General features: G+C 46.2%; 1 protein-coding gene and 1 pseudogene across 2 annotated transcripts in view; one reads left to right on the top strand and one right to left on the bottom strand.

Annotated features, from left to right (window-relative positions):
- LOC142585112 (trithorax group protein osa-like) overlaps positions 1-24,031 on the bottom strand; it is a 196,677-nt gene extending 172,646 nt beyond the window's left edge. Inside the window, exon 1 of one of the 2 annotated variants that reach the window (XM_075695631.1) lies at positions 22,257-24,031. In XM_075695631.1, coding sequence (XP_075551746.1) covers positions 22,257-23,138 — 882 coding nt within the window. In that variant the 5' untranslated portion in view covers positions 23,139-24,031. The remainder of the gene's footprint in view (positions 1-22,256) is intronic. The other variant, XM_075695632.1, reaches the window with a different exon arrangement.
- LOC142584510 (protein GVQW3-like) lies at positions 18,487-19,429 on the top strand (annotated as a pseudogene).
- Positions 24,032-24,841: the final 810 nt, after the last annotated feature.

The following is a 24,841-nucleotide window of genomic DNA, read 5'->3' as shown; positions in this document are numbered from 1 at the left end:
GTGCACGCTGACGTCACGAGTGAGCAGGCGGTCGGCTTATCGAATGTGACGTTCGCGGCGGCGAAACTTTCGCGGCGGCGAACGTTTCAGAATACGTCCCCTGGTTTGCCTATAGCCTTTCGCGCACAACTGCATCATGAAAGTGTCTCTTCTCTTTGGTGTTTGAGGTGACTGCGTATTCGGGATACTTCGCGGAGATTCTCAAAGGGGCACTGAAGACAAACCCCAAGTCAATGCAGACTGAGAAAGTATTATTCCAAAACAATCTTTTTTGTTAATTTCGCTATAATATGTTAGTTGCTAGACAATAATATGAACAGTAAAATGTATACCGGGTGTCCCAGCTAACTTGAACCAAGGGTTTAAAAATGAAATATTGGAGTCAGGAGAGTGAAACTAACTGCATATTGGTGATAGGCATTTGGCGCACCACGGGAAATTTTTTGTATCGCAATTACTTAACTAGTAATTAAGATAATTTTTTTAAATTTTTTAATATTGACTTTAGACACTAAATGTGATTCGCAAAGTTGGAGAGCACTTTCAGAAACCCGCATTCCATTATTCGCCATAAAGAAAACCTTACGTGTACCTCTTTTTCCGAGCTCGAAAGAAAGCCCGCGAAATACAAAAAAAATCACGTGACGAGCACATTTGCGCGTCGCGATCGTGCTGCTCTCAACCGTGCTTTCAGTGAACGAAATCAGCTCCGGCCTTTATTCGACGGCCCCGTTGCAGCGGCAGGCCGATATCTTGGCGGGGGTTTTTCGTCCGCGTCAGCTAGTTGGCACCCGGCGACGACGACTTAGTCCCAATCTGATAAGATACTGAGATGGCGAGTCTGCTTTGTCACTCAGAAGCAAAAGAGAAATACAGGGAATAATGTTTCGCCGCGAGGTGTTGGCGGCTGTGTGTTGCAGTTTCCTAATGAGGATTTTGAAAGCTGGAAGCAGCGGTGAAGCACAGTTTGTCGTGTGCTCTTCTTATGCCACTCTCATGCGAGACTGAATCTTTGGTGTAGTGATTACTAGCACTGCAGACATGCCGTTTACAAATGAAGAGAAAGCAGACATGGTTCTGGCTCTAGGTGCATGTCATGGGAACAGAAGGCGCGCTGCAGACCTTATGCAACAATGGCACCCAGGCAGGCGGCCAAGTTCAGTAACGATCCTGCGTGCCTTCGAGACGCTGCGACGGATGGGCAGTTTTACGTCCACACGACACAGAGCACCTGTTTTTGACGAGGACTTCGAGACGCATATTTTATCGCTGTTCGCTCTGGAACCCCAAGCAAGCGTGCGCAGCGTGAGCGAGGATACCGGAGTCTCCAGGTCATCAGTTTGGCGAATACTGCGCAAACACCGCCTGCATCCGTACCACGTACAGCTTCATCAAAATCTGTTGCCACGGGACTTCCAAAACAGGACCGATTTTGCTAATTGGATTCTGATAAAGATGCAGGACGACCCGGATTTTTTGAACAAAGTGATATGGAGTGACGAAGCTAGTTTTTCGCGCAATTCACAGGTGAACCTGCACAATGCTCATTACTGGAGCGATTCAAATCCCTACTGGGTTTTACAGACGCAGCACCAGTACCAGTGGTCATTTAGTGTTTGGTGTGGACTTTTCGACGGTAGTTTGATCGGGCCTGTGTTTTTCGACCAGACGCTGACAGCAGATCGCTACACCAATGATATCCTCAGAGGACCCGTTGACGACTTCCTTTCGGATCTACCGCTCGCCAGGGCCACAAATGTGTGGTTTCAACACGATGGCGCCCCCGCGCACAGCAGCGCCAAGGCTCGGACCTGGCTCGACGCAGCGTTCCCGCAGAAATGGATAGGACGACTAGGTCCCGTGAACTGGCCAGCCAGGTCTCCTGATATGACACCTCTGGACTACTTTTTGTGGGGTCATATCAAGGACAAGGTGTACAGCACACCAACTTCCACACCGCAAGACCTTAAAGACAAAATAACGGAAGTCTGTTTAAACATGCCTGAGGCTGTCATACGAAATGCAACGGCTGATTTGGTTACAAGATGCCATAGCTGTATCGTCGCACAAGGTGACCTATTCGAGCACTTTTTATAATTGGTAAGAAACCGAAATGAAATGGAGTCAGGACAACCGCATGCCACGGCTGTCATCGCCGCACAGCCAAGCCATAAACCGCCACTTTTATTTTCTTTGCAACTGGCAAATAAAACTCCTCTCATTTGAAAACTTCGAGCTTGGCAGTCTTTATCGCGACTGCAAAGCGCAGCGCACTCGCTGCAATTTACACCGTCACGCGCGAACTGGCTGACACGGCCGAAGAAACCACCACCAAGATATCGGCCTGCCTCTGAAACGGGGCCGCCGAATGAATACCGGAGCTGATTTCGTTCACTGAAAGCACGGTTGAGAGCAGCACGATCGCGGCGCGCGAATGCGCTCGTCACGTGGTTTTTTTTGTATTTCGCGGGCTTTCTTTCGAGCTCGAAAAAAGAGGTACACGTAAGGTTTTCTTTATGGCGAATAATGGAATGGGGGTTTCTGAAAGTGCTCTCCAACTTTGCGAATCACACTTAGTGTCTAAAGTCAATATTAAAAATTTTAAAAAAATTATTTTAATTACTAGTTAAGTAATTGCAATACAAAAAATTTCCTGTGGTGCGCCAAATGCCTGTCACCAATATGCAGGTAGTTTCACTCTCCTGACCCCAATATTTCATTTTTAAACCCTTGGTTCAAGTTAGCTGGGACACCCGGTATATATTTTTTTACTTTAGCACCAATACCTTTGCAGCGATATACAAGTGCGACCTCACGGAACGTACCTTTTCGTACTGAGGCCGTTGTGGCGCAGAAACATCCACGACGTCACGCCTAACTGGTGCGAGAACTTCAAAGCAACCGAATGTCGTTCCACCCCCCCAACCCCCCGTCCTGCCTTGTCAAGATTCCTCTGACGTCGAGAGCAGGTTTTCTGGTACTCTAGAAAGTTAATCTACCAATGCAGCTGAGCACATTCTCCTCTTTCGCGTCCTTTATTACGGCGAACGAGCGAAACGCATGCACTCGCTGCTCTGGCGACCACGGGGCCAACCAGTTAGTGGTAGAACGGCCGACGACCAGGCGAGCAAGAGCTAGTGCAGAAGCGTCGCGATGGGTCACACTCCCGCTGACCAGCCCCTTGCGTCAAGATGCTGACACCTGGTTCGCAAGAAAGGGATTACAGTACATTATTTCGGGCATTCTGAGGCTTCTATTTTGTTTTTCTGGGGTTTCGCGGTCGAGGACTATAACTTAAAACAAAAGTACTAAATTAAATTAAGGGGTTTTACGTGCCCAAAACCACTTTCTGATTATGAGGCACGCCACAGTGAACTCTGGAAATTTGGACCACCTGGGGCTCTTTAACGTGCACCTATATCTAAGTGCAAACCCGCCGTGGTTGCTCAGTGGCTATGGTGTTGGGCTGCTGAGCACGAGGTCGCGGGATCGAATCCCGGCCACGGCGGCCGCATTTCGATGGGGGCGAAATGCGAAAACACCCGTGTGCTTAGATTTAGGTGCACGTTAAAGAACCCCAGGTGGCCAAAATTTCCGGAGTCCTCCACTACGGCGTGCCTCATAATCAGAAAGTGGTTTTGGCACGTAAACTCCCCCCCCCCAAAAAAAAAAAATATTAAGTGCACGGCCCTTTTCGCATTTCGCCCCCATAGTAAACAACAGTAGTCAAACGATAACTGTCACTACTACATTAGGCAAGGCGGAAGAACGCAGTGGATGATGGCTATAGGCCAGCCTTGCACAGCTGCCTGCTTGCAAAGTCGATGAATATAAACAAAAACTCAGTGCCCTTCCACTCTGCGAAGAAGGATGGCAAGCGAAGCTGTGTGGGCCCCTAATGGCGAACTGCACCTGCGCCGCGGGTCGGCCCGGTGTTGCACTATCTTCGGCATCGGCCCACGCACGAAAAATTGTTCGTCTACGCGCGGACGCAATCCGCCGGATCCTAGCCACAGACAGCTTCGCTGTAAAAAGAATCCAACGTAGAAAAGGCGGGCATTGCTTTGCCAGTGGGTGCGCCTCGAAGGTGCCCCGTCGCCTTCTTTTGTCTTCTCCCGACGCTCTCGTCCCCCCCACCCCCCTCCCTCGACAGAACGCGGCCCGGCTCCGTCTATTTTCGGGGTGTCGAAACGAGCGGAGGCTCTGCAGCGCGCCGGAGGTACCTGGGGCACGCGCGCTCATGTTCCGACGTCGACGACACCTCGCTGCTACTTCCACGCGCGTGTGCAATCAGAGATGGGCGCCGGTAGAGGCGGCCGAGGGTAGGAAGAGAGAGAGAGAGAGAGACCGCGAGGCGCGCACGCACAGAGCGACGCGGAACAACAAATCACGATGAGCGGCAGGCGGGAGGGAAAAAAAAAAACACGCCAGCGAGAGCGCGAAATGTCACCGGTGTATCACTGCTGTCGCAAGACGACAAACGTTGTGGCCCGCGCCGACTACGGAGGATTGACTGGCCGAGAGAAATCGGGTGGATCATATCCTCTCCACTAGGTCACGAATTATGAAGGACTACCCATTAAATTTGTAGAAGTACTTTTACGCTGACTGCTTGGGCATATTAACAGTGAGTCATCATAATCACAGAGTACCTAAATATAGAACTACATTGATCTCGGTCATGGCACATTTCTTCGCTGAAAAAAATGAAGAATTGAATCCCCCCCTCGAATTACACGCACGAGTTAATTATCGGCGGCATGCATTACTAGACAGGAGGAAAAAACATGTATTTCGGAATTGCGACCGAAACGTCCCTTAAAATTTTAACGGCAGTGCCTTCACTAGCGGTCGTCTGCAGTGGCACATTTCACTCAGAAGTGAAATGGAGGCACTTTAGCCTAAGCTTAATGCTCTGTCCATTTCTAGCCAACGCTGCGAAGAAATGGCAAAAATAAGTCGCCATGCACAAACCTGTACGCTAGGACTGAAGGCAATATTCACAAAGAAAGCAGCAGTAAGTACTATGAAACAGAAAAAAAAAGTGCGATGCTAGAAAGGAGAGAGTATTGGCACACAAAGGGCTGCAACAAAATGAACATGAATCGCGGATAATAATTTTGTAATGCCCTGCCGTTTTAGGCGCCAATACCACGAACTGATTATGAGGCACGCCGTAGTGAGGGACCTCTGATTAATATGTACCCCCTCAGGTTACTTAAAGCACACCCAATGCACAGTACATAGGCTTTTTCTCTTTTTTGCACTAACTAATAGATACCAAAGACAACGCAGACACAGCGCATCCGGCTGGCATCGGTAAGAATACCCTGGACGGCGAAGCGAACTTCCCTGCGCCCGCATTGCAGGGTAGAGGCTCCGAATGAATCCAGGAGTCGAGGCTCCAGACGAAGGCGGTGCAAGAACTGCCTAATTCGGAACGAGATCGCGAAGGCGATCTTCCACAATTATTTTTCTTGAAATGCAGCGAGGAGCGGTTACGCGACAGGAACAGATCGACCGATTTGGACTCGCGTTTGTCATCGAGTCCTAAACAAATCCCACGCAGTCATTTTCAGCGCGCTATGCCCTGCGTAATTGTCTTTCCATCGGAAGTCGTGTCCTTAATTTCTTTTTTAAAAATAGTAACGTGTTTGATTTATACTGTCAGGTAATTAGTAAATAAAACTACTCTGGTGGCGGAAAAGGGCTGATGACCAAACACTGTAGGTCTCATAACCGTATGGTGCACCAGTTTTCCTTATTTTAACAACTTGGCTAACGTTCTGGGACACCCAGTACAGCGGTCCCAATGCCGGTGAGTAAACTCGGTCGGCGCTTGTCTTCGCTCCCTGTCGTGCGATAGTTTCTTTCTTTGCATTTCGCGCCATCGGCAAAACAGGTGTCGCGAGAATGCCTGCACTTCCCCCTTTTTGTACACTGCTTCGGCAGCCATCAACTCCACCACCCGTCCGGCGACTGCTGTCAAGTCATTCACGGGCGCAAACACTTCGCGGCCGCAGCCGCGTCGTCCCCCCCCCCCTCCCCCCCCCGTCCCAGCGAGACAGCGGGGCGCCCCGCGCCAGCAAGACGAATGCCCTTCCTTCCGGCGAGAGCACCACGCGGTTCTCGCACTCAAACGAGCCGTGACTAGAGGCGCGAGGGAAGTGGGGAGGGAGACAACAAACGACAAGCGGCACGATGAACGTGCGATTAGCGGTGGTTCCAAAGAGGAGGAGGCACGCATCGCCTCCGACACGGCACCAGCGCGTGCCAAGAAAAGTCACCCCACTCCCCCGTTTGCCGACTCGCAAACCGAAATCAGGCTTTCTTCAAAGGTCGCGAAGTTTGGCGCGTGCGAGGACGGCAAATGAAAGGCACCGCCCCGCAACCCAGAACAGGTTGACCACCACGGTTGACAAACAGTCGGTAAAGAGGTTGACCACCTAGGTTGACAAACAGTCGGTAAAGAACTGAAGCTTCGGCTTTGGCAATGTCGAAGACATGCCAAGCTTCCGGTGTGGCGGGTGCGGTCATGTCCTAGAATTCAGTCTTCGATGTATTCGAAAAAGGGCGCAACGTTAGCTCTGGGCTGAGATGTGCCTAATACTGTTGATCAATTCAAAAGTATTGTGTCTTCCCGTAACCCCCTTTTTGTCCTGCTTAGATCCCGCAGATCTTGGAGCGGTACATCCCAAGAACAGTTATCCCGAGCTGTGGCGATCAGTTGGCCTTTGGTATGCGAAGTGCATGCTTCGGCAGCCTTTTCGGTAGATTTGCAAAGAGTCACACGGCTCCATCCTTGGACACCTTCCCACATTCCCAAGACGATACTCGTCCTGCCCGCAGTGTCTGCCAAGCTGCCATACAGGCCAAACAGTGAAGCCATGAAAAGTACACGAGGTCAGCCTTTTTTTTCACATAGAAGACAAACAAAAAGTGTAGATACGACGACGCACACACCATCAGAAAAACCGCTTCTGTTTCTTAACAGTGGCTAGGTGCGCCGATTAAGGCTTGCGTTGGAGTTAGTTGGAATAGCATTATTCAAATAATGGGATACTGTATCCCAATATTTCCTTAATGCAGTGTATCATACAGTGCTGCAAGGTTTCAACAGACACACAATTAGAACACAACCATGTAAGTGAGGAGCGGAGATTTTTTTATACCACGTTATGACCTATAACCAACAATCAAACAGGGCCAAATATGTACATCTGTGAGCAAAACTGTACAGACTGCAAGGTCGCCGAAAAATCTGAATTTCTTCATGGGTAACATGCATGAACTGAAATTGACGAGTACACTGAAAAATTCACACTGCCAAGTTTGGACTGCAGTCCTCAATTTCAAGTTCCATTTGCAGGCAGAGGAGAAAGTCAGCTTTATCGCACAATCCCTAGTCTATGCAATTTTGCTCACGGGTGTACAAGAGTCAGCTATCACAACAAAAAACTTTTTAAAATATTAAAAAATCATTTCACTACTTGTAGCATTAAATAATCTGTTAAACTAAATATTCCGTACATACAAGCTAATTAAAATGACTGCCAATGAGGACAAACTGTAAAATTAAAGGAAGCAAACCTGTTAAATGTGAACTGCCAATTATTGAAACACAAACATTACTGATGACGATATGTGAAAATGCACTGCATTCCACAACAGTCTTCACATCGACACGATGGCAATCAGTTAATAAAATAACATCACGTCCTGTTCTTTACAATGATGACTGACTGATCATCTCAAAAGTTAACCTTGAGGCAGTATTCTCACGAGATCGCTTTCAAGGATGGGACGCAATATTTTAGAGATGCGATTTCACGTGACTTGGTAGCAGACACTTCGACCACATCAGATATGTCTATCCAGTGCCGAGTCACACACAAGTGATAATATCACTGACAATGTACCAACAAGAATACAGCACCAGGTTACAGTCAACTTCCATATCCACATATTACAAGATGCAAAGGCTGTTTTGTAAGCCTAACAGTACGCACAACCATTATGGTGGAACAATAGGCCGAAAACTGAAAAAAAGAACTGAAAACAATTCTAATGTTTTTGTTCAAAATCCACCACTAGCCTTGCATGATAGGTAAAAATGGCTCAGGGCTTGTGGACTCGAGCCATTTACCTATATTTACCTAACCATTTTGCGGAGCCCCTGGGTTTCCATGGGGTGCATTGCTTAGGAGAGCTTTGCAAGAACCAAGATGCTTGCTGTGCAAGAACCAAGACGAATGAAACACCCCACTAATGTAAAGAAGGAGTTTGGCAGTCCCATGCTGCCGGCTTTAAATCAGGTCGGAGTCCTTTCAAGCGTTTGGAACTCTCGTAGTTACCAAACATTAGGCCAGAAGCATGCTTGTGTCTACTGTACCAGTAGGCACTCGGCAGCAGCAATCGTCTGCCTCCCACAGCAGTGGCGCATGCTCAACTATTTCAATAAGGCTATGGCGGGACAAAGGGTGCCAGAGACCTTTTCAAATCTATAGCATACCTGCCAACTCTCCCATTTGTACGGACATGGATATAAATCTCCCCAAAAACTGCCCCAACTCCACCACGAGAAAACTGCCCCATGCATCACGGCCACATCGTGATTGCCATGATGTGCTTGCTGGGAGTTAGCTGAAGTGAGATTTAAATATAAGCCATTTGCGTGCAGGCATAACTCAGTCTGCTTAAGATCGAGACATGCATTCAGGAGTGCACGTGAGGCAAAGGCATCATATGCATTGCATAATGGCCGGTTTTCTTAAGTCAGCTTTGCTGCTACAGAGCTGTTTTATGTGGTAAAGCATAATGAGAGTGGAGAGGGGCCACTGCCACATGACATGGTACGTGTTCTATAATTATAGATGCTCACACGCACACAATCTCCAATCACAGTACAAGTGCTCAGACATCTAATAAATCATACTGGAAGCCATTGTAAGATGCTTCTGATGATTATGCACTCCTCCCCCCCCCCACATAAGAAACTTTTTTTTTTAATTCAATGACTGAAAGTTTTTATCATCATTGGAACTGTAGAGAAGCATCCAAAGTTGCAAACAGATCCCTTTACACAAAAGTTTCAAGAGGTTATGTCTACTGCAAGTTCAGTATTTGCTCATTCTCAGGGAGAAGTACCACTTGACATATGGTGCATTTCAAAATTATCCTTTTTGAATGAGGTAAAATAGCGCAGCCCAATGCACATTGCCTCCAGTAACAAAACACAACTATACACAAATGAATGTGTGTGCACACACCTGTGCTCTCATTTATCAGGGAACACAGCTGGACTGAACCAGGCACTTGGAGAGACTAAGTGCAAAATGTAAGTGCAAGCACGTGCATGCACACACACACACACACACACACACACACACACACACACACACACACACACACACACACACACACACACACACACACACACACGCACGCACGCACGCACGCACGCACACACACACACACACACATATATAATGAGAGAGAGAGTTCATTCAACTTGACTAAAGCGCAACTTCCTTTAGTGGTTGCACAGGCTAGATAGGAGCCTGAATGTTGGAAACCGACTTATATGCTTGGTGACGTTCTAACAGTTATCTAAGGTTTGTTTACGTTTAGTCAGAAACAGCAATCACCCTACAGAGTGAATATACATTTGTCCCCGTATGTTTAATTAAGAATGCTGGAAACAAGGCCATTAAAACTTCCACCAATGAACATACATACATTGAGGCAATCCAATGCATTCAGGAGTACTATTCAGTTCATTAACTATGCAAATTTGTGCTCTACAGCAGATATTGTTAAGTGCAAATCAATACGCAAATTTATGCCCATCTCCTAACAGATATTCACAACCAACACTTATCACCAAGCAATTGCTTAAATTGCTTTCCTGTACATAAATGTAAATGCTCGTAACTATATAATGAGCTGAGGCTACTTGGAAATCTGACAGAAGTGCAAATTAATCTAGCATCGAACACCCCGACCCTACGCCCACATACCCTGCAACGTAACCCCATCTACAATGCAGCAACAGTGCTCAAACAAATGATCAGAAGCGAGAAAGAAAGGGAGGGAGCGTATAAATCACCAGGCTGTAGTAAATGAGAATAAAATTATTCTATTACCTTAGCCCAGAATACTTTTTTACCTTTCCTTGTAATAATCCTGTGTGCTTTAACTTGATAGTACATTCCTAAATATAGATGATGGGATGCTAAAGAAATTAAGCTAGATTTACACATAACACTCCTGCAAATATTAATACACGTCTGCTATTGAGTGAATGCTCAGTACGAAAGAAAGCATTGTACATGCAAATATCCAGGTGGAGATACCACCAGAAATTTCCAAACTCACTTCATGTGACATGAGAAATGTGGCAATGTACCAAAAAATGAAAAATACATTTTTCCCCCCACTTTACCGTCGTCGAATGTTACAGTTCTAAACTAAAGCCTGCAACGTGACATCTATTGCCCACTTAACGATCTTCTAAATTGCTCAAGCTCGCTTCTGATCAATGTATACAAGCGAACTTTCCCCCTTTTAAGATTCGTAAAGTATCGCAGGCACTGCACCCGGGGGAACAAGACGCTCTTTTTAAAGTTTGCCCTGACCATGCATCTTTTGTGGAATACATACATGCTTTTAAATATTTACGATGATTTACCATTACGTGTAGCCCACAAGCAACCGCACACCCAGATCAGCAGACACAGACAGGCAACACAACCTTACATCCACAAGTTGCAGTTGTATAGTATGGCCACACATACATTATTTTGCTCTTTGAAGGTGACCATTTTTTTACCAGATCGCTAACGATATTGATCTGCCGCTCCATGCAAGGTGTGCCTATGATCTCAAAAGTCTTGAATCCAGCACAGATTCTGAAGCAAAAGAGTTGTATAAGCAGATTACGCACAACGCAAATGCTGTTGTACATCCTTTAGCGGAAGCGAGCTTGAGCAATTATTCTAAAATGTACTGCGATTCATGTATAAGAAGCGGCAGTTTCTTCACCTTCCCTACAATGTGACAATATGAGGAAATTATTACACAGAAAGTGTCAAAGATCAATAACAACTGCACCACAAAGCTCGTGGAGTGAGTGAGGCTTCTATGGCTGTAATATTTGAATAGATTACATGATGGCAAAGAATTCGGACCTTTTTAAATCAAGAAGCAAGATTTGGCTAAACCATACCTGCCAACCTATAAACTCTAAAATTTGTAAATATCCCACTGACACGACCAGGAGGGGAACGGGGCTCCTGCCACTAAACTTGCGGAATTTGTAAACACCTGGAGTCACTACTGCTTAGCACCGCATCGAGAGCACCTAATGGTTGAGGTTGTTCGACATTCCGATGCTCCTGAAACTACCACTCTGCACGGGTGTGTCTCGGCACGTTCAATGAAGATCATGCTCAATGGCAACCAAGACTTCAGAGAGGGCCCAAGTATGGCTGAATGTAGAAGGAAGATAGCACAACCTTTCAAGGAAATGTGCACTACCGTAGATCTATTCGGTGAAATGAGTAATAAATAACTTGAAAAATAAGCTCAAAAGTGAGATCCGAAGAAGCATCCAAATACTTGCTCACAGAAGCAAACGTTTAATTTCAAATTACATGCTTTATTATACAACTCTGCCACATCCTGGTTTAGCATTTAGCACATTGAATGATTCACCATTTTCATTTGGAGTGCAGGAAGTTGGTATAGTGAGATCAAATTCAAGAGCGCTGTCCCAACAGATGAATTTTTAAAAAATTTGGATGGCCCCAAAATACATTCTTATGACATTAGAATACCACAATGTGTGTACTTCTTATCCATGTTTCTTCAGTTCTTGGTGTTGATGGACTGCTTTCTTCAATGTAAATCTTTCAGAGTATAAAGTAGTGTAGGAGGTTCGAGCCCATATATGGAAGCAAAGGAAAAAACATTAACAACAGTACTAAATTTGAAGAGTCAGTTTTTTCAGATACCCGAGTCATGGTCCTTATCTCGTTCTAGATCCTCTGATGAGTACTCAGACAGTGAGGTTTGTTATGAAGTGCACACTTTGAAACAAGTGTGCTCATTCAATAGCCAGGCCAAGCCAATCTGATTAATCAATTTACAGACTCAATGTTCCATCTGTTCTCAACTACAAAAAACCTCCACAAATGTTACTTCACACATTTGCATTATATGTTATGATAAATATACGATGAAAAGTAGTAGGTCTTTCTTAACATGTAATTCTTTCCAACGCATTCACTGCTGCTTTTTATTTGCTGTTACATTTGTATGTTCAATATTGCACTTTGTTTACATTTGTTACTCACTGGTATGTCCACCCCTTCTACAATGCCTTGGCAAGTGACAGTACTGATTGACGCTACATAAATTTGCTGATACACTCTGCTTGTGAACGGAAGCGATAAGGAGGAGGGAGGCAGCAGAAACCTTTGGAGTTTCAGCCTACTACTCCCTTGCCCACCTTTATGCCACTTTCTGCATCAGTGTAGCAGGAGTATAAGGGTGGGTGTCAAGAAAAAAGGAGAAAACATATGGTTGAATGAATGAGACCTGCACCAAGACATTTCATTCTATGCACCTATCTTTTGTAACACAAACTTGAAAAACCCGACCTACGACTTTGGATGCTACTAGAAAATTAATTCCCTGCTTCTGGACTATGAAGGAAGGAAAGCTTAGCAGAGGCCCCAGTCAGCTTCAGCTGAATTGGAGAAAGTGTGTGAGAGGCCAAATGTCCCTTTTCCAAAGAAGCACTTGGACTGGTAGTACAAGCAGCAACATCCTCACAGCAACCAAAACCGCAACTTAGTCACCCAGCAAAGAAAGATGTATGCAGTCGGTGTTCTCAACAGACATGCAGCTGTTCGCGCATCTGCACTTGCACAGCATACAGTGCTTGAACATGCAACACTCGCAGCATGCATCCATGAACCTCTTGCTCGGAAGCTGCATCTTGCAATTTCGGTCGGAAAATGCCAGCTCAGTTGCCTTGGGCTGGCGATCTGGGGCAGTATTCTTGGGTAATCACTTTTGGGGACACGATCCCCTCCACAAGATTTTAAGTGAATTGGCACTGGACATAGCGTACAGGGCTGAGAGCATTTCCAGCACGGTGCCAATTTACCTTTGCACAGTACCAGGAGCGCTGTGGATTGTACATTTGAACATCTCCAGTACAGAGTGATGCGAATTCTTGCGGAAGTGATGGTATCCCCAAAAGGGATCATTTAAGGATACTGCCTTGGTAGGCCCTTGATAAAGGACATGATTAAAAGAGTAGAAAAGAAAAAGCAGGAGAAGGCTGGCCCGCACAAACAAAAACCCAAGGCAAACAGCCACACTACTGCTCTCCAGCCGCTTTTGATACACGGTTGTGACTGTGGAATCACCAGCCACAAGCAAATTTTCTCCGATGTTCAAATTAAAGGGAATGCTCAACACACATGACTGGCTTTTGAAACTTCCGACATATTTAAACTGATATAACCAATGCCAAATAACCATCTTTAATGCTCAGCCCACTCTTGGAAATAACTGTTTCACAGTCAAAAACATTTTTGTTTTAAGTACTTCTCTTAGAACTACCTGGAATAGATTCCAGCCCGACAGCTGAAATTTTCATTCCATGCCTTTGAACAGCAGAAGTTAACAGTACCACTAATGGTTCAGGGCGAGGATTATTAATTATTATTGAAATGCCATTCCTTTCTGCACTCCACATCTCTTACCACTAATAAGGGCTGGCTACAAATGGTGGATGATAAGAAAGGAACTGAATAAACCGAAAGAAATCGGTACATTATACTGGCCGTGCTGTCAGCACAGAAAATTATTGTACTTTGCCTAGGAATCAACAAACATTCTCAAGACAATTGTCAGCCTTTAACCAACTGATGTGCCGATTCTAATGTACAATATCTATCGCGCCTTGTAGATACTAGTTTGGCAGTCATTTACACTTGAAATAAGCACTAACTGCATAAATATGAGGATCGACACTACAACAGTTACCATTCCAGTGCTACACAGGTAAAGTATATAAGAAGAGGTAGCAAAGAGAGACATAAATATGAAAAATCACAAGACATTTTCTATATACCATCGCAAGCTACCTAAAGCTGTAAATCACCCAACAAAAACAGCATGCATAATTTCACCTACTCATGTACATCTAGCAGGGGTAAAGTATGCCAATCATATATAGTCAATTACAAGCTAATAAATCTAAACAAATAAGAACTTGGGAAGTTGCAGTGGGCCATGACGGTCACAGGCAATGACTTCTCACGACCCTCACATTCAATGTAGCACGAGTGCCCCAGCAAGTGATATACGAGTCTCGATGGCTCTGGCTGGTCTCTTTCTATGCTTATGTTTACAACAAGGTATTGGATAATGGCAGCCTGGACATGGCTCAAACATGCAACCTCTCCACACACGCATCCCCGCAAAACATTATTGGACGCTGATAACATAGCAAGTAATCAGTGGCAGTGGCTATAGTGTTCAGCTACTGAGCATGAGGTCATGGGTTTGATTTCCAGAAGCCGCAGCTGCATTCCAATGGCGGCAGAGTTCAAAAGGTCCTTTGGTTACAATTTATCTAGCCCTCCCTTATGATGTTCTTTATAACTCATTGTGCAATTTTGAGACATTAGCACCTTAATTTAATTTAGACGCAGCAAGTTGTGCGACATGAACCACATAGCCCCACAAAGGAGACAGCTATGCCAAAGATGCACTACCTGCAAGATTTTCAATGGCGGAGAGGGCGCACACATGCCATTCCAGCTGGACAAACGTTAAAATGAACACTTATCCCATGGCAGTGGGGCTGCCCATCGCCAATACATAATTTTTGCACACAGCAATTTGCATCATCTGTTGAGAGAAAATACAAAGAAGCCCTGCTCCCCTACAAAGAAAATTTAGCAACAGCCTTCCTCAAAGTTTCTGAAGGATCCAGGACATATCTCTTATCTATATTTTGACGACTCATGAACTAACTTGTGTTTGCTTTTTCTTTGTGCACATAAAAGTGATTTTACAAATGTGTGCAATTATTTGTCTCCAACACCACTTCAGCCATGTTTATTAGCCTGTACTTGTCTGAGTAGTAATGCTTTCTATATTCTATAGTACAATTTGCTCAATTTTGTTCATCAGGGTCAACCCCCACAAAAGTCAAGCACACAGAAATCTAAAACGACTACTCCCCTGACATGCTGAAAAAGTTGCAGTTTTGCACATAATGCTAGGCAGTGACACGATAGCTCTTGTAGACGGTACACAGTAAGTCTAGCGCTGTTTCATGTGACATCAGCTGGAGTGAACATTCATACATGAGCACAAGCAATCTCCTTTAACGAAGAAGAAAACTTTATTCAGTGAAGACTAGCTCTAGACCAAGTCTTCTTCATTTGTGGAGAAGTGGAAAGACGCGACTTTTTCTTCCTCTTTCCTATTTCATTTGTTACCACTAGCTTTGTTTAAAATCTTTCACCTCAATGCTAATTTATGGATAAGCTGCAAGGCATGCAGTCAGTCAACCATTGTGTTTCATTAAATCATAGCTGGTGACACGACTACCCTCTCAGATGGAGTATTTTTTTGCTGTAGCATCGTAGAAGTGGCTGAGAGGTAGAACAGCAACCTCTGAGACAAGAGTTCAAACCCTCGTGGTGCTCTTCAATTTTTTTGTTATTACTTTATGCGCTTCTCATAAAGCACTGTGGAATTCCTGCAGCAGATACCAGTGCTAGCTGACATCAAAACTAAGGGACGCCATGAAAAAGAAAATCACAACTGTGTTTTAAATGTATGCTAACTGGTAATATGGTAACTCCAATTACAGGTTGCACTTCTAAAAATTGCACTTACACTGGTCCTACCATGCTTAAGGCTGATGTCAGAAAAGATGCAAGAATGAAACACTATTGGCAAAGCAAGGTTTGAATTCTTGCTCTATGTCCGTACCGTTTAACAACAACAGGTAATTATAATGCATCCAAAAGTAAGCAGAGACAACCTGGAAACGTGTACATAATTTTTCTGCATAATGACAATGGCCCAAGTATGCCAAATTGCAAAGAAACGCTCATCGGCCAGGCATTAGTAATTCTGTAGTTGTGAAGCCAAACAATGCCCTACCAACTAGATCTCGTGGAAGCGCAGGTGAACAGTTCATTCTAATGTCCTTTCAAAGGAATGCTACAGAGAAACCTTGATTGGTATGCTACACTACTGAATACCTAATAGGTCAGTTTCACCATGATCTGAAGTTTGGCAAGCTGAAAAAGACAGAAAAATAGAAGACAGGTGGCGATGCAATCTTGGAATTCATGCACTTATGCTCTTTGAACATATAGCAATTTTACAGTGGCAGCAGTTAAAAGCCTAAAACGTGACTTGCTGTGCCCATTCATCCATCCTCTCCAGTTACACCGCCATCAAGTCATTATTGTGTCATAGTTCTGCCATCCTCCATATTTTCGTTCCCACCCTCGCCACACTATACATATATATAAAACTTGATTGATTACCTTAACGGAGAGAGTGTAAGAGTGGGGTTGAAGATTAATAAGCAGAAGACAAAGATAATGATGAATTGCCAGTCAGCCTCCAAAGTCGGTGAAGGAGTATGTTTACCTAGGTCAATTACTTACAGGGAACCCTGATCATGAGAAGGAAATTTATAGAAGAATAAAAATGGGTTGGAGCGCATACAGCAGACATTGTCGGCTCCCGACTGGAAGCTTACCATTATCATTGAAAAGAAAGGTGTACAATCAGTGCATTTTATAGGTGCTGACATATGAGGCAGAAACTTGGGAGACTGACAAAGAAGCTTGAGAACTAGTTAAGGACAGCGCAAAAAGTGATGGAATGAAGAATGCTAGGCATAATGTTAAAAGACAGAAAGAGAGCAGCTTTTATCAGAGAGCAAACGGGTACAGCCGATATTCTAATTGACATTAAGAGAAAAAAATGGAGCTGGGCAGGTCATGTAACGCAAAGGTTAGGTAGACCATTAAGGCTACAGAATCTGTGCCAAGATAAGGGAAGCACAGTCGAGGACAGCAGAAGAGTAGGTGGGGCGACAAAATTGGGAAATTTGCGGGCACTAGTTTGGAATTGGTTGGCGCAGGACGGAGGTAATTGGGGATCACAGGGAGAGACCTTCGTCCTGCAGAGGACATAAAATAGGCTGATAAAGATGATGCCAATCACTGCAACAGGAGTTTGAACTTGTGTGCCTCTGGCAATGAGCAGTTGGGAGCAGGTTGAGCTAACCACCCCACCCACCACACACAGCAGATGTATTGCTTTGAAATTTGCATGGGGTTTTCCATGCCGTACAATGAAAAAAATTTTTGAGTATGCTTAAGCTTGGCCTTTAAGAGTCAAACGCAATAGCATTCAAAGAATGCTTCCCATGCTTACTAGCAACTGCAGCTTATGCAAACATAATGTTGTCCTGGAAACACTGGCGGCAAACACTATGCACGAAGGCGAGCTTTCTGGTTCTGTTTTTGGTGTTTGAAGGAACCAAGCGGGCTACGCCACTCCTACTTTTAGACAGACTTCAAGCAGCTGGAATATTGCACTAAAAGGGGTTTGTATTTGAGTTTCTGTGCAACAGAATTGTGTCCTCTTGCACCTGCTATCTTGTCTGTAGATTGTGCATAAGTCATACTTTACGAATTTCCTGACACATGTGACCTTCAGAAATTCAATTAGTTCAGCAGCACCTATGCACCTTGCGGAGGGCCTGCGTGGTTGGGGATGGTTTGGGATCATTTTCTTGGCCGCCGATGCCGAATTTTGTGACACAAGGCCCTTAACATTGTCGCATTAAAGCACAGCAGTGTTCCTCTGACAACCTTGCTATGGCAGTAATGATGGAGTATTATAAATAGTGTATTTAATCAGACCTCTCCAGTGTAGGCCTTTTGGTTCATTTGTATTCTTTTGTATTCCCTCAGCCTACGCCTCAATTTGGGCCCCAGGGAATATTTCAATGCCTTCCTATAAAGTCAAAACCTGGAGGAATGGTGGTTAGTTTATCAAATTTTTGAAAGTTTGCAGAGCCCAAGTATGCATAAGAAAAGGGGGGGGGGGGTTCTTTTAACATAACATAAAAGCCACCCAAAACACACGAAAAACATCACGCTGATATGAGGTCTGTTAGAAAAGTATCCGACCTTATTACATTATGTGTGTGTGTGTGTGTGTGTGTGTGTGTGTGTGTGTGTGTGTATATATATATATATATATATATATATATATATATATATATATATATATATATATATATATATATATATATATATTTTGCAGACACCTCATGGATATACAACAAGCACGCTTGCATCAACCGACCTTAAACTTTCGTGCACATGCGCGAATTTTTCCCCGCTTGCCGATAGCGTCAGTCACTGGGAGGTAGTGAGGTAGTGCGCAGTGCTCTCATCGGTTTTTTATTGGAAGGAAAATGGTGGAGCGACTGGAGCAGCGCTACTGCATCAAATTTTGCTAGAAACTGGGCGACAGCCAAGTGGAAACAATTCGGAAGATTCAGACAACTTTCGGTGACTATGCTATGAGCAGCAAACAGATTAAGGAGCGGTACAACCGGTTTAAAGATGGCCGCGCATCGGTGGAGAGAGAGCCCCGCTCCGGTCGGCCATCAACATGCCGAAATGACCAGGTCATTGCCGAAGTGAACACTTTGGTGATGCGGGACCGTCGTGTGACTATCCGAGAAATTGCGGAAGAGGTTGGCATCAGCACTTTTTCTGCACATTCCATTATGACCGAAGATTTGGCCATGAAGAGAGTTGCGGTGAAATTCATGCCGAAGGTGCTCATGGTGGAGCAAAAGCAACTTCGTGTTTAAGTCTCACAGGACATGCTGGATTCCACAAACAGTGACCTCGACTTCATGAACACCATAATCACTGGTGACGAGTCTTGGGTGTATGGGTACGACCCGGAAACCAAATCCCAGTCGTCACAGTCGAAGCATTCCACGTCACCAAGACCAAAGAAGGCCCGCCAAGTGTGCAGCACCGTCAAAGTGATGCTGACTGCTTTCTTTGACTCCCGCGATGTGGTACACCACGAGTACGTACCGCAGGGTGAAATAGTCACCAAGGAGTATTACAAAGATGTCCTTGGTCGCCTACATGATGCTGTGCGGCAAAAGAGACCTAAGTTGTGGTCAACAGGAAATTGGCGCATCCATCACAACAATGCTCCTGCACATTCCTCGCACTTGATGCAGACTTTTTTGGCGGAAAACCTGACTCTCGTAGTTCAACAGCCTCCTTACTCTCCTGATATGGGCCCCTGCGGCTTCTGGCTGTTTCCCAAATAGGCCATTGAAAGGAGCACGATTTCAGACAAGAGAGGACATTATGGCTGCAACGACAGCTGAGTTAAACTCCATTCCGAAAAAGGCCTTCTCCGAATTCTTCCAACAATGACAGCGTCGCTGGGAGAAGCGTGTGGAGTCCCAAGGAGACTACTTTGAGGGTGATAAGGTTTGTAACGCTCCAGTTATGCCAGTTTTTTTTCTTCGGCCAAAGGTCAGATACTTTACTAACAGCCCTCGTATAGGTAAGGCATAAAATTAATGATATGGAGCTTCAGGCCATCATTTTCTTAGCTTTTCACCAGCCTTTCATTCACAGAAATGCAAATAGAATACTCCACAAGTCTAAAATGATTCAGAGTTTCCCATTACTGTCCCTTTTAAACCAACTAATCTCTCCTCCTCCTCAATGTTCCCTGATAGTGTTCACTCAGCTTTTGAAGGCTGAAGCACTGGCGTGTTCCCATCACTGGGCGTGTGGTTGGCAGCTAAGAACCTGCCTCAAGCAGGAGGAATATGCAGCAATTCATTCAGTGGGCAACGGCAGATGTCAAGGAATAACAATACTTCCTAATGCAACCAGAAGTCCACAGATCGAGAGGTGGTAATAGTAACTTATATAAAGCAGTGTTCTTTATGCTGCCAAACGTGCACAATGCCCACGAAATTGGCTGTTAGAGCCCAATAAGACATGAGACAGAAACCAAGATCCTTTTCAGCAGATGCAGCTAAAGATCATCGATGTGAATTTTGCTTTCATTGGTGAATATATAAAGCTCTCGGGCTAGGTGTTGTGCAGCACCAGTACATCAAATGAACGGAGAACAATAGCACGCATGCCACATATACATTGCACAAGTGTCTCGCACACAAACACCGCCCGCATTTAATGTTTGTTTTGACACCTATTATAAGTTACTGAACAGAATACCTGGACGGCATCGTTTTACTCATGTTTGTTATGACAGTAGCATCCAGCTGCCTTGTCAGCACACAGTTATCATTAAATCAGTCAATAAATCATGGTGACGTATGCAACCGCAGACTCTCTAACAGCTTTTGTGGAACATTGACACTTCTGGATAACAGCATGTGCTAGAATTGCGAGGTCTTCATTTTCATTACTGCGAGCATTCTACATACATCGTGAAGAAAGAAAACTCCTGAATACCTTAAAAGTATGCACATTTACCAATTCGCTATTTCACGAATGGTTGGCTTCATGCTAAGATTTAACTTTCCAGAAGACTGGGCCTATGAAAATGATAGACGTGTCCACCCACTTTTACGACTAGCATGCGACTATGTTGCCAAAAGCGAAACAGGAGTCCATAGACATTCGTAACTAGCGTGCATGCAATAGCGTATCAACATTTTGCTTGCTGCAATACTGATGCTGCCACTTTGATAACAATTGCAGTAGTATTATGTTATTAAAGACAGCACCGAGCTTTGTCTTCACAACGTTTACATTTCATGCAGGAACAGGAGCCAGAAACGAACATGCAGTAACGGATCTAGATCCTGTGCTCATGCCATGGAACACAAGGTGTTGTTACCAGAATAACATTCCCGACCATTATGCTGTCTTGACCCGTTAATACAAAAGGATTTTCACAGTTCTTCCCAACATTTCTTATAATATTGAAATAGATGAATAGACAAATTGGTACATTTTTGTCTACATGAAAACCATGAGATGTTCAAATCAGTGGGCACGAGTTTTGAAGCAGTGCCATATCAACCAAGACTGAATATGCTGTGGATGTAAATTTTGAAGATGGCAAGCTGCCTGCAGCCCTTGATGAAACCGACACAATCCATAGCGCACAGCACCCCCTGTGCCACAGCCTTAAATTCTGTTCTGTTCATGCGTGGGTGCTATTTTCGCAAACCGTTTTACTACAGCAACATGAATAAATACTGTCATACTGCATTTTGCCTATGGCGATAAACATATGCGCACAAGCCCAGAAACAATAATGACCTATAAGGCCACAGAGCGGTTTTGTTTTACTCGCGTATACAAAACGAAGTATGGCTTGTTTATCGACGTTATTGGACTGACGAAATGCATACGTAATAAAAAACGTCTGCAGAGATGTAACACAAACCGAAAACATTCTGCACAATCGCAGTACCTGTAATTACCAGACTATGAAGGGCATATAGGTCACAACATTTCAGTATTCCATAGCAAACCAATGCTTGACGTTTTTCAATGGAACGTAATAACCTCCATCGCTATTTCATCGCTATCTATGGCATCGTATTTGAGGCCGCTATAACGCTTTCTTCAGCGGCACTCGATTACAACTGTGGTTTGTTTACAACGCAACGTGCCACATCGAGCCTAATGAGGCGCTCCGTTCCTGCGAAGCTTCAAGCACCGCTCACGAACGATCTGCACATTTTAATCGCTGTGCTCCGGTACGGCGAGCGCGCGAGCTTGTCACGCGGAGGCCAGAATCTGCCGCGGCCACGTTATGCGTGCTCGCGCTGCTGCACCTACGGTCGCGACACGTGCGCAACGAGACGCGAACCACGCGTTTCTGTGCGAACGCGCAAACGGCACGGGCAGAACGCGTCGGCCAATCTTCCGAAGAAAGCACGTGTCGACGGTGCAAGCTTAGCCACAGGTTGCGTCGCGTGCAGTCGAAAGAAACGTTCCCGAACACTGGCCTTGCGGGTGACGCCAATAGGAATCGGAGCGAGGTGGTGGTGGTCGCGGCACGTTTCCAACGCTCGCGTGGACGCGGGGCGCGCAAGCTGCGCCGATCGCACGGTCGACAGTGCGTGGTCGTCGCATGCAAGGCAAGGCACTACTCACCGGCGGCCTGTACATGGGCGCGGAGATCTGCTGCGGGTAAGAGCCACGCGAGCCGGCCCACGGCGAGTACTGCTGTCCCACGTCCGCCATGCCCTTGTGCATGGAGTTGTACTCGCCGTAGCTGTTCTGGTAGCGGTGCAGTGGGTTCGGGGACTGCAGCAGCTGATTGAGCGTGGGCGTGGGTCCACCCTGCTGGCTCAGGCTCGGTCCTGTGAGGAAACGCTGCGGCGGCGGCGCGCCGCCGTTGGCGCTCGGCGGATAGCAGGGCATCATGGTGGCCGCGCCAGGCCGCTGCGGTCCCCCCATGGGCCCGATAGCGGCCCGCGGGCCTTGCGGATATCCCGGCCTCATGTGTTGCTGGTTGTAATGCTGGTAAAGCTTGCTCTGAGCAGGGTCGTTGGCGTTCCCAGGTAGATTGGGGCCGCCATGTTGGCTCGCCATGTAGCCTCCCCGATCCGCATACCCCGTACCGTAACCAGGCACCGGAACGTGGTTCATGCTATCCGGAGAGTTCCGGAAGTCCTCACCTACCATCAACGAATCCCGCATGTTCGGATTGTAGGTTCGGAAGTCGGAACCGATTCGCTGTCGATCGGAAAAAGCGGCCGGATCGCCGGCGACAGCGCTAGGCCTAGCATTCAGCTGGTGGGTACCTCCATCTTGGAAGTTATCCATTGTCAGTTCTCGGCCGATGTGTCCGCTGGCGTTGCTCGGAGATTTCACTCGGTTGTTCACCATCACACCGGCCGGAATTTCGTCCGCGCTGAGCTCTTCGCCCGAAGCACCATTCTTGAGTCCTCCGCCGGATCCGGGAGGAGGCAGCTCCGCGCTGTCTGCCGTTTTTTGTTCACAATTCAGCAGGCTCTGCGCTGGCGCTGCCATACTGCCACTAAGCCCACACCCTGAACGGTCGCATCCTCACGCGGCGCACGTAATCCGGCTTCCCGGAGGTCCGCCGCGCATCTCGGACCCCGATGATGCCCACAGTCACCACGTGTGTTGGCCTGGAAAGCCGCAAAACGATGCTTACACGGGCATGGCCTTATCAACCGCACGCACACTATTATTCTGGCCACTTCGAAAGCGGGAACATCTGTGAGAAGGAAAGTAAGGATAACGGAATCCCTCCGCACGCTTGTCTCGTCCACACAGGGTCACCGATCACCGTCGATGTCCACTTGATCCAATAATCCACTTCAAATAGTTGGTCCGACTGGCACACACCACCGCGCATCGACCCGCAACCGACATAAATTTTCGACGCGTGGGACTACTTTTTTGCAATTAACCGCGGCCGCGGAAGGAGCGCCTCGCGGGGGGCGCTGCGGTCCGGTATTTTCGCTCGCTAGCTCGGTATAAAAAGCATTTCAGGCTGGAAAAAACGCTGCCAAGGCCCTAATAAATGCCTTTCCTGCCGTACGATCACTTTTCCAGCGCCATAAAGCTCTATTGGGCGATTAACGAACGAGAGTGCTCGCGACAACACCGCGCAGTGACTCATGTGCGAATACTGCCGACGGTGGCTCTTTTTGTGAACTTTTTCTCTGCTTTGCCGTTTCTGGCCAAATTTTCGCGCGCGGTCAGCCGTCAAGCACGTCAAAACGGGCTATCTTGCATCGCGATCATGAGCACATCAACTTTTCCACACGTTGCTGGTCAGCCTAAATGTGGTGTAATGCCAGGAAACGCGTCACTCAGGAGGAGAACGGTGTGACCCGTCGCCGCTGCGGGCCAAACGCAGGCGGCGCCACCGTCCACGCAACGATCGGCCGCTCCTCGGTCAATACGTCGGAAAGCCTTGCACCGGCGAAATCCACGCACACATGAATCGCACTGGCCGATCTGCATCTCAAGTTGTTTTTCCCGCTAAATCGTTTATCGCCAGGGGAGGCGTGGTATTCGCCGACGGCTCCGCCGGTGCCCTCGTGATTGCGCGCGCCGGCTTTTCCTTCTAGCGTCTCAAGGCGCTGAGCTGTCACGCGCTTCTAATGTTTCTTTTTTTTTTTTCTACTTCTTGTTTTTGTTTTTCCGAAATGAGGAGAGTCAGGCGTTGTCTTTTCTTTCATTCTCTCTTTTCGCTGCTGCGCTCGTAACTGTCATTGTTGAGGAGGTTAAGCACAAATAGACGCAATTCGCTCCGATTCTTTCTTTCATCCTGCGCGCGCGGCGGTCGAGTTTAAACCCTACGAAAAAGTGAGGCCTTTGCGCCGCACGCGCCTCGTTTTCGTTCGTTAAGTAGCAGTCGCTTCGTGATTCGCTTAATGTAGACTGCGCTCTTCGCGTGTTCTTTAATGCGACACCAGCAGGAAACGGCGCGCGCGCACACGGTGTCGAAAATTAAGTAACCGAAGCAGCCTTTCGAATGGCGCTGTATCCGAAATTTTTTGTAACCTCAAAACTGGTTGAGGAATGGTACAGAGTCGGCACTCGTGCGATCGGCTGTGATTCCGGTCGGCGCTCCGTGAATGTGCCATATAAGATCGCTTTAAGCCCAGTATTTCCATCACTGTGGCAGTGTGTGTGTGTGTGTGTGTTTTAATCTTTACTTGATTTGCTATCATTCTAAGCAATCAATATTTATATAG

This window comes from Dermacentor variabilis, chromosome 6 (genome assembly GCF_050947875.1).
Source record: "Dermacentor variabilis isolate Ectoservices chromosome 6, ASM5094787v1, whole genome shotgun sequence".
Classification (NCBI taxonomy): domain Eukaryota; kingdom Metazoa; phylum Arthropoda; class Arachnida; order Ixodida; family Ixodidae; genus Dermacentor; species Dermacentor variabilis.
This window is presented reverse-complemented; position numbering and strand designations above follow the sequence as displayed.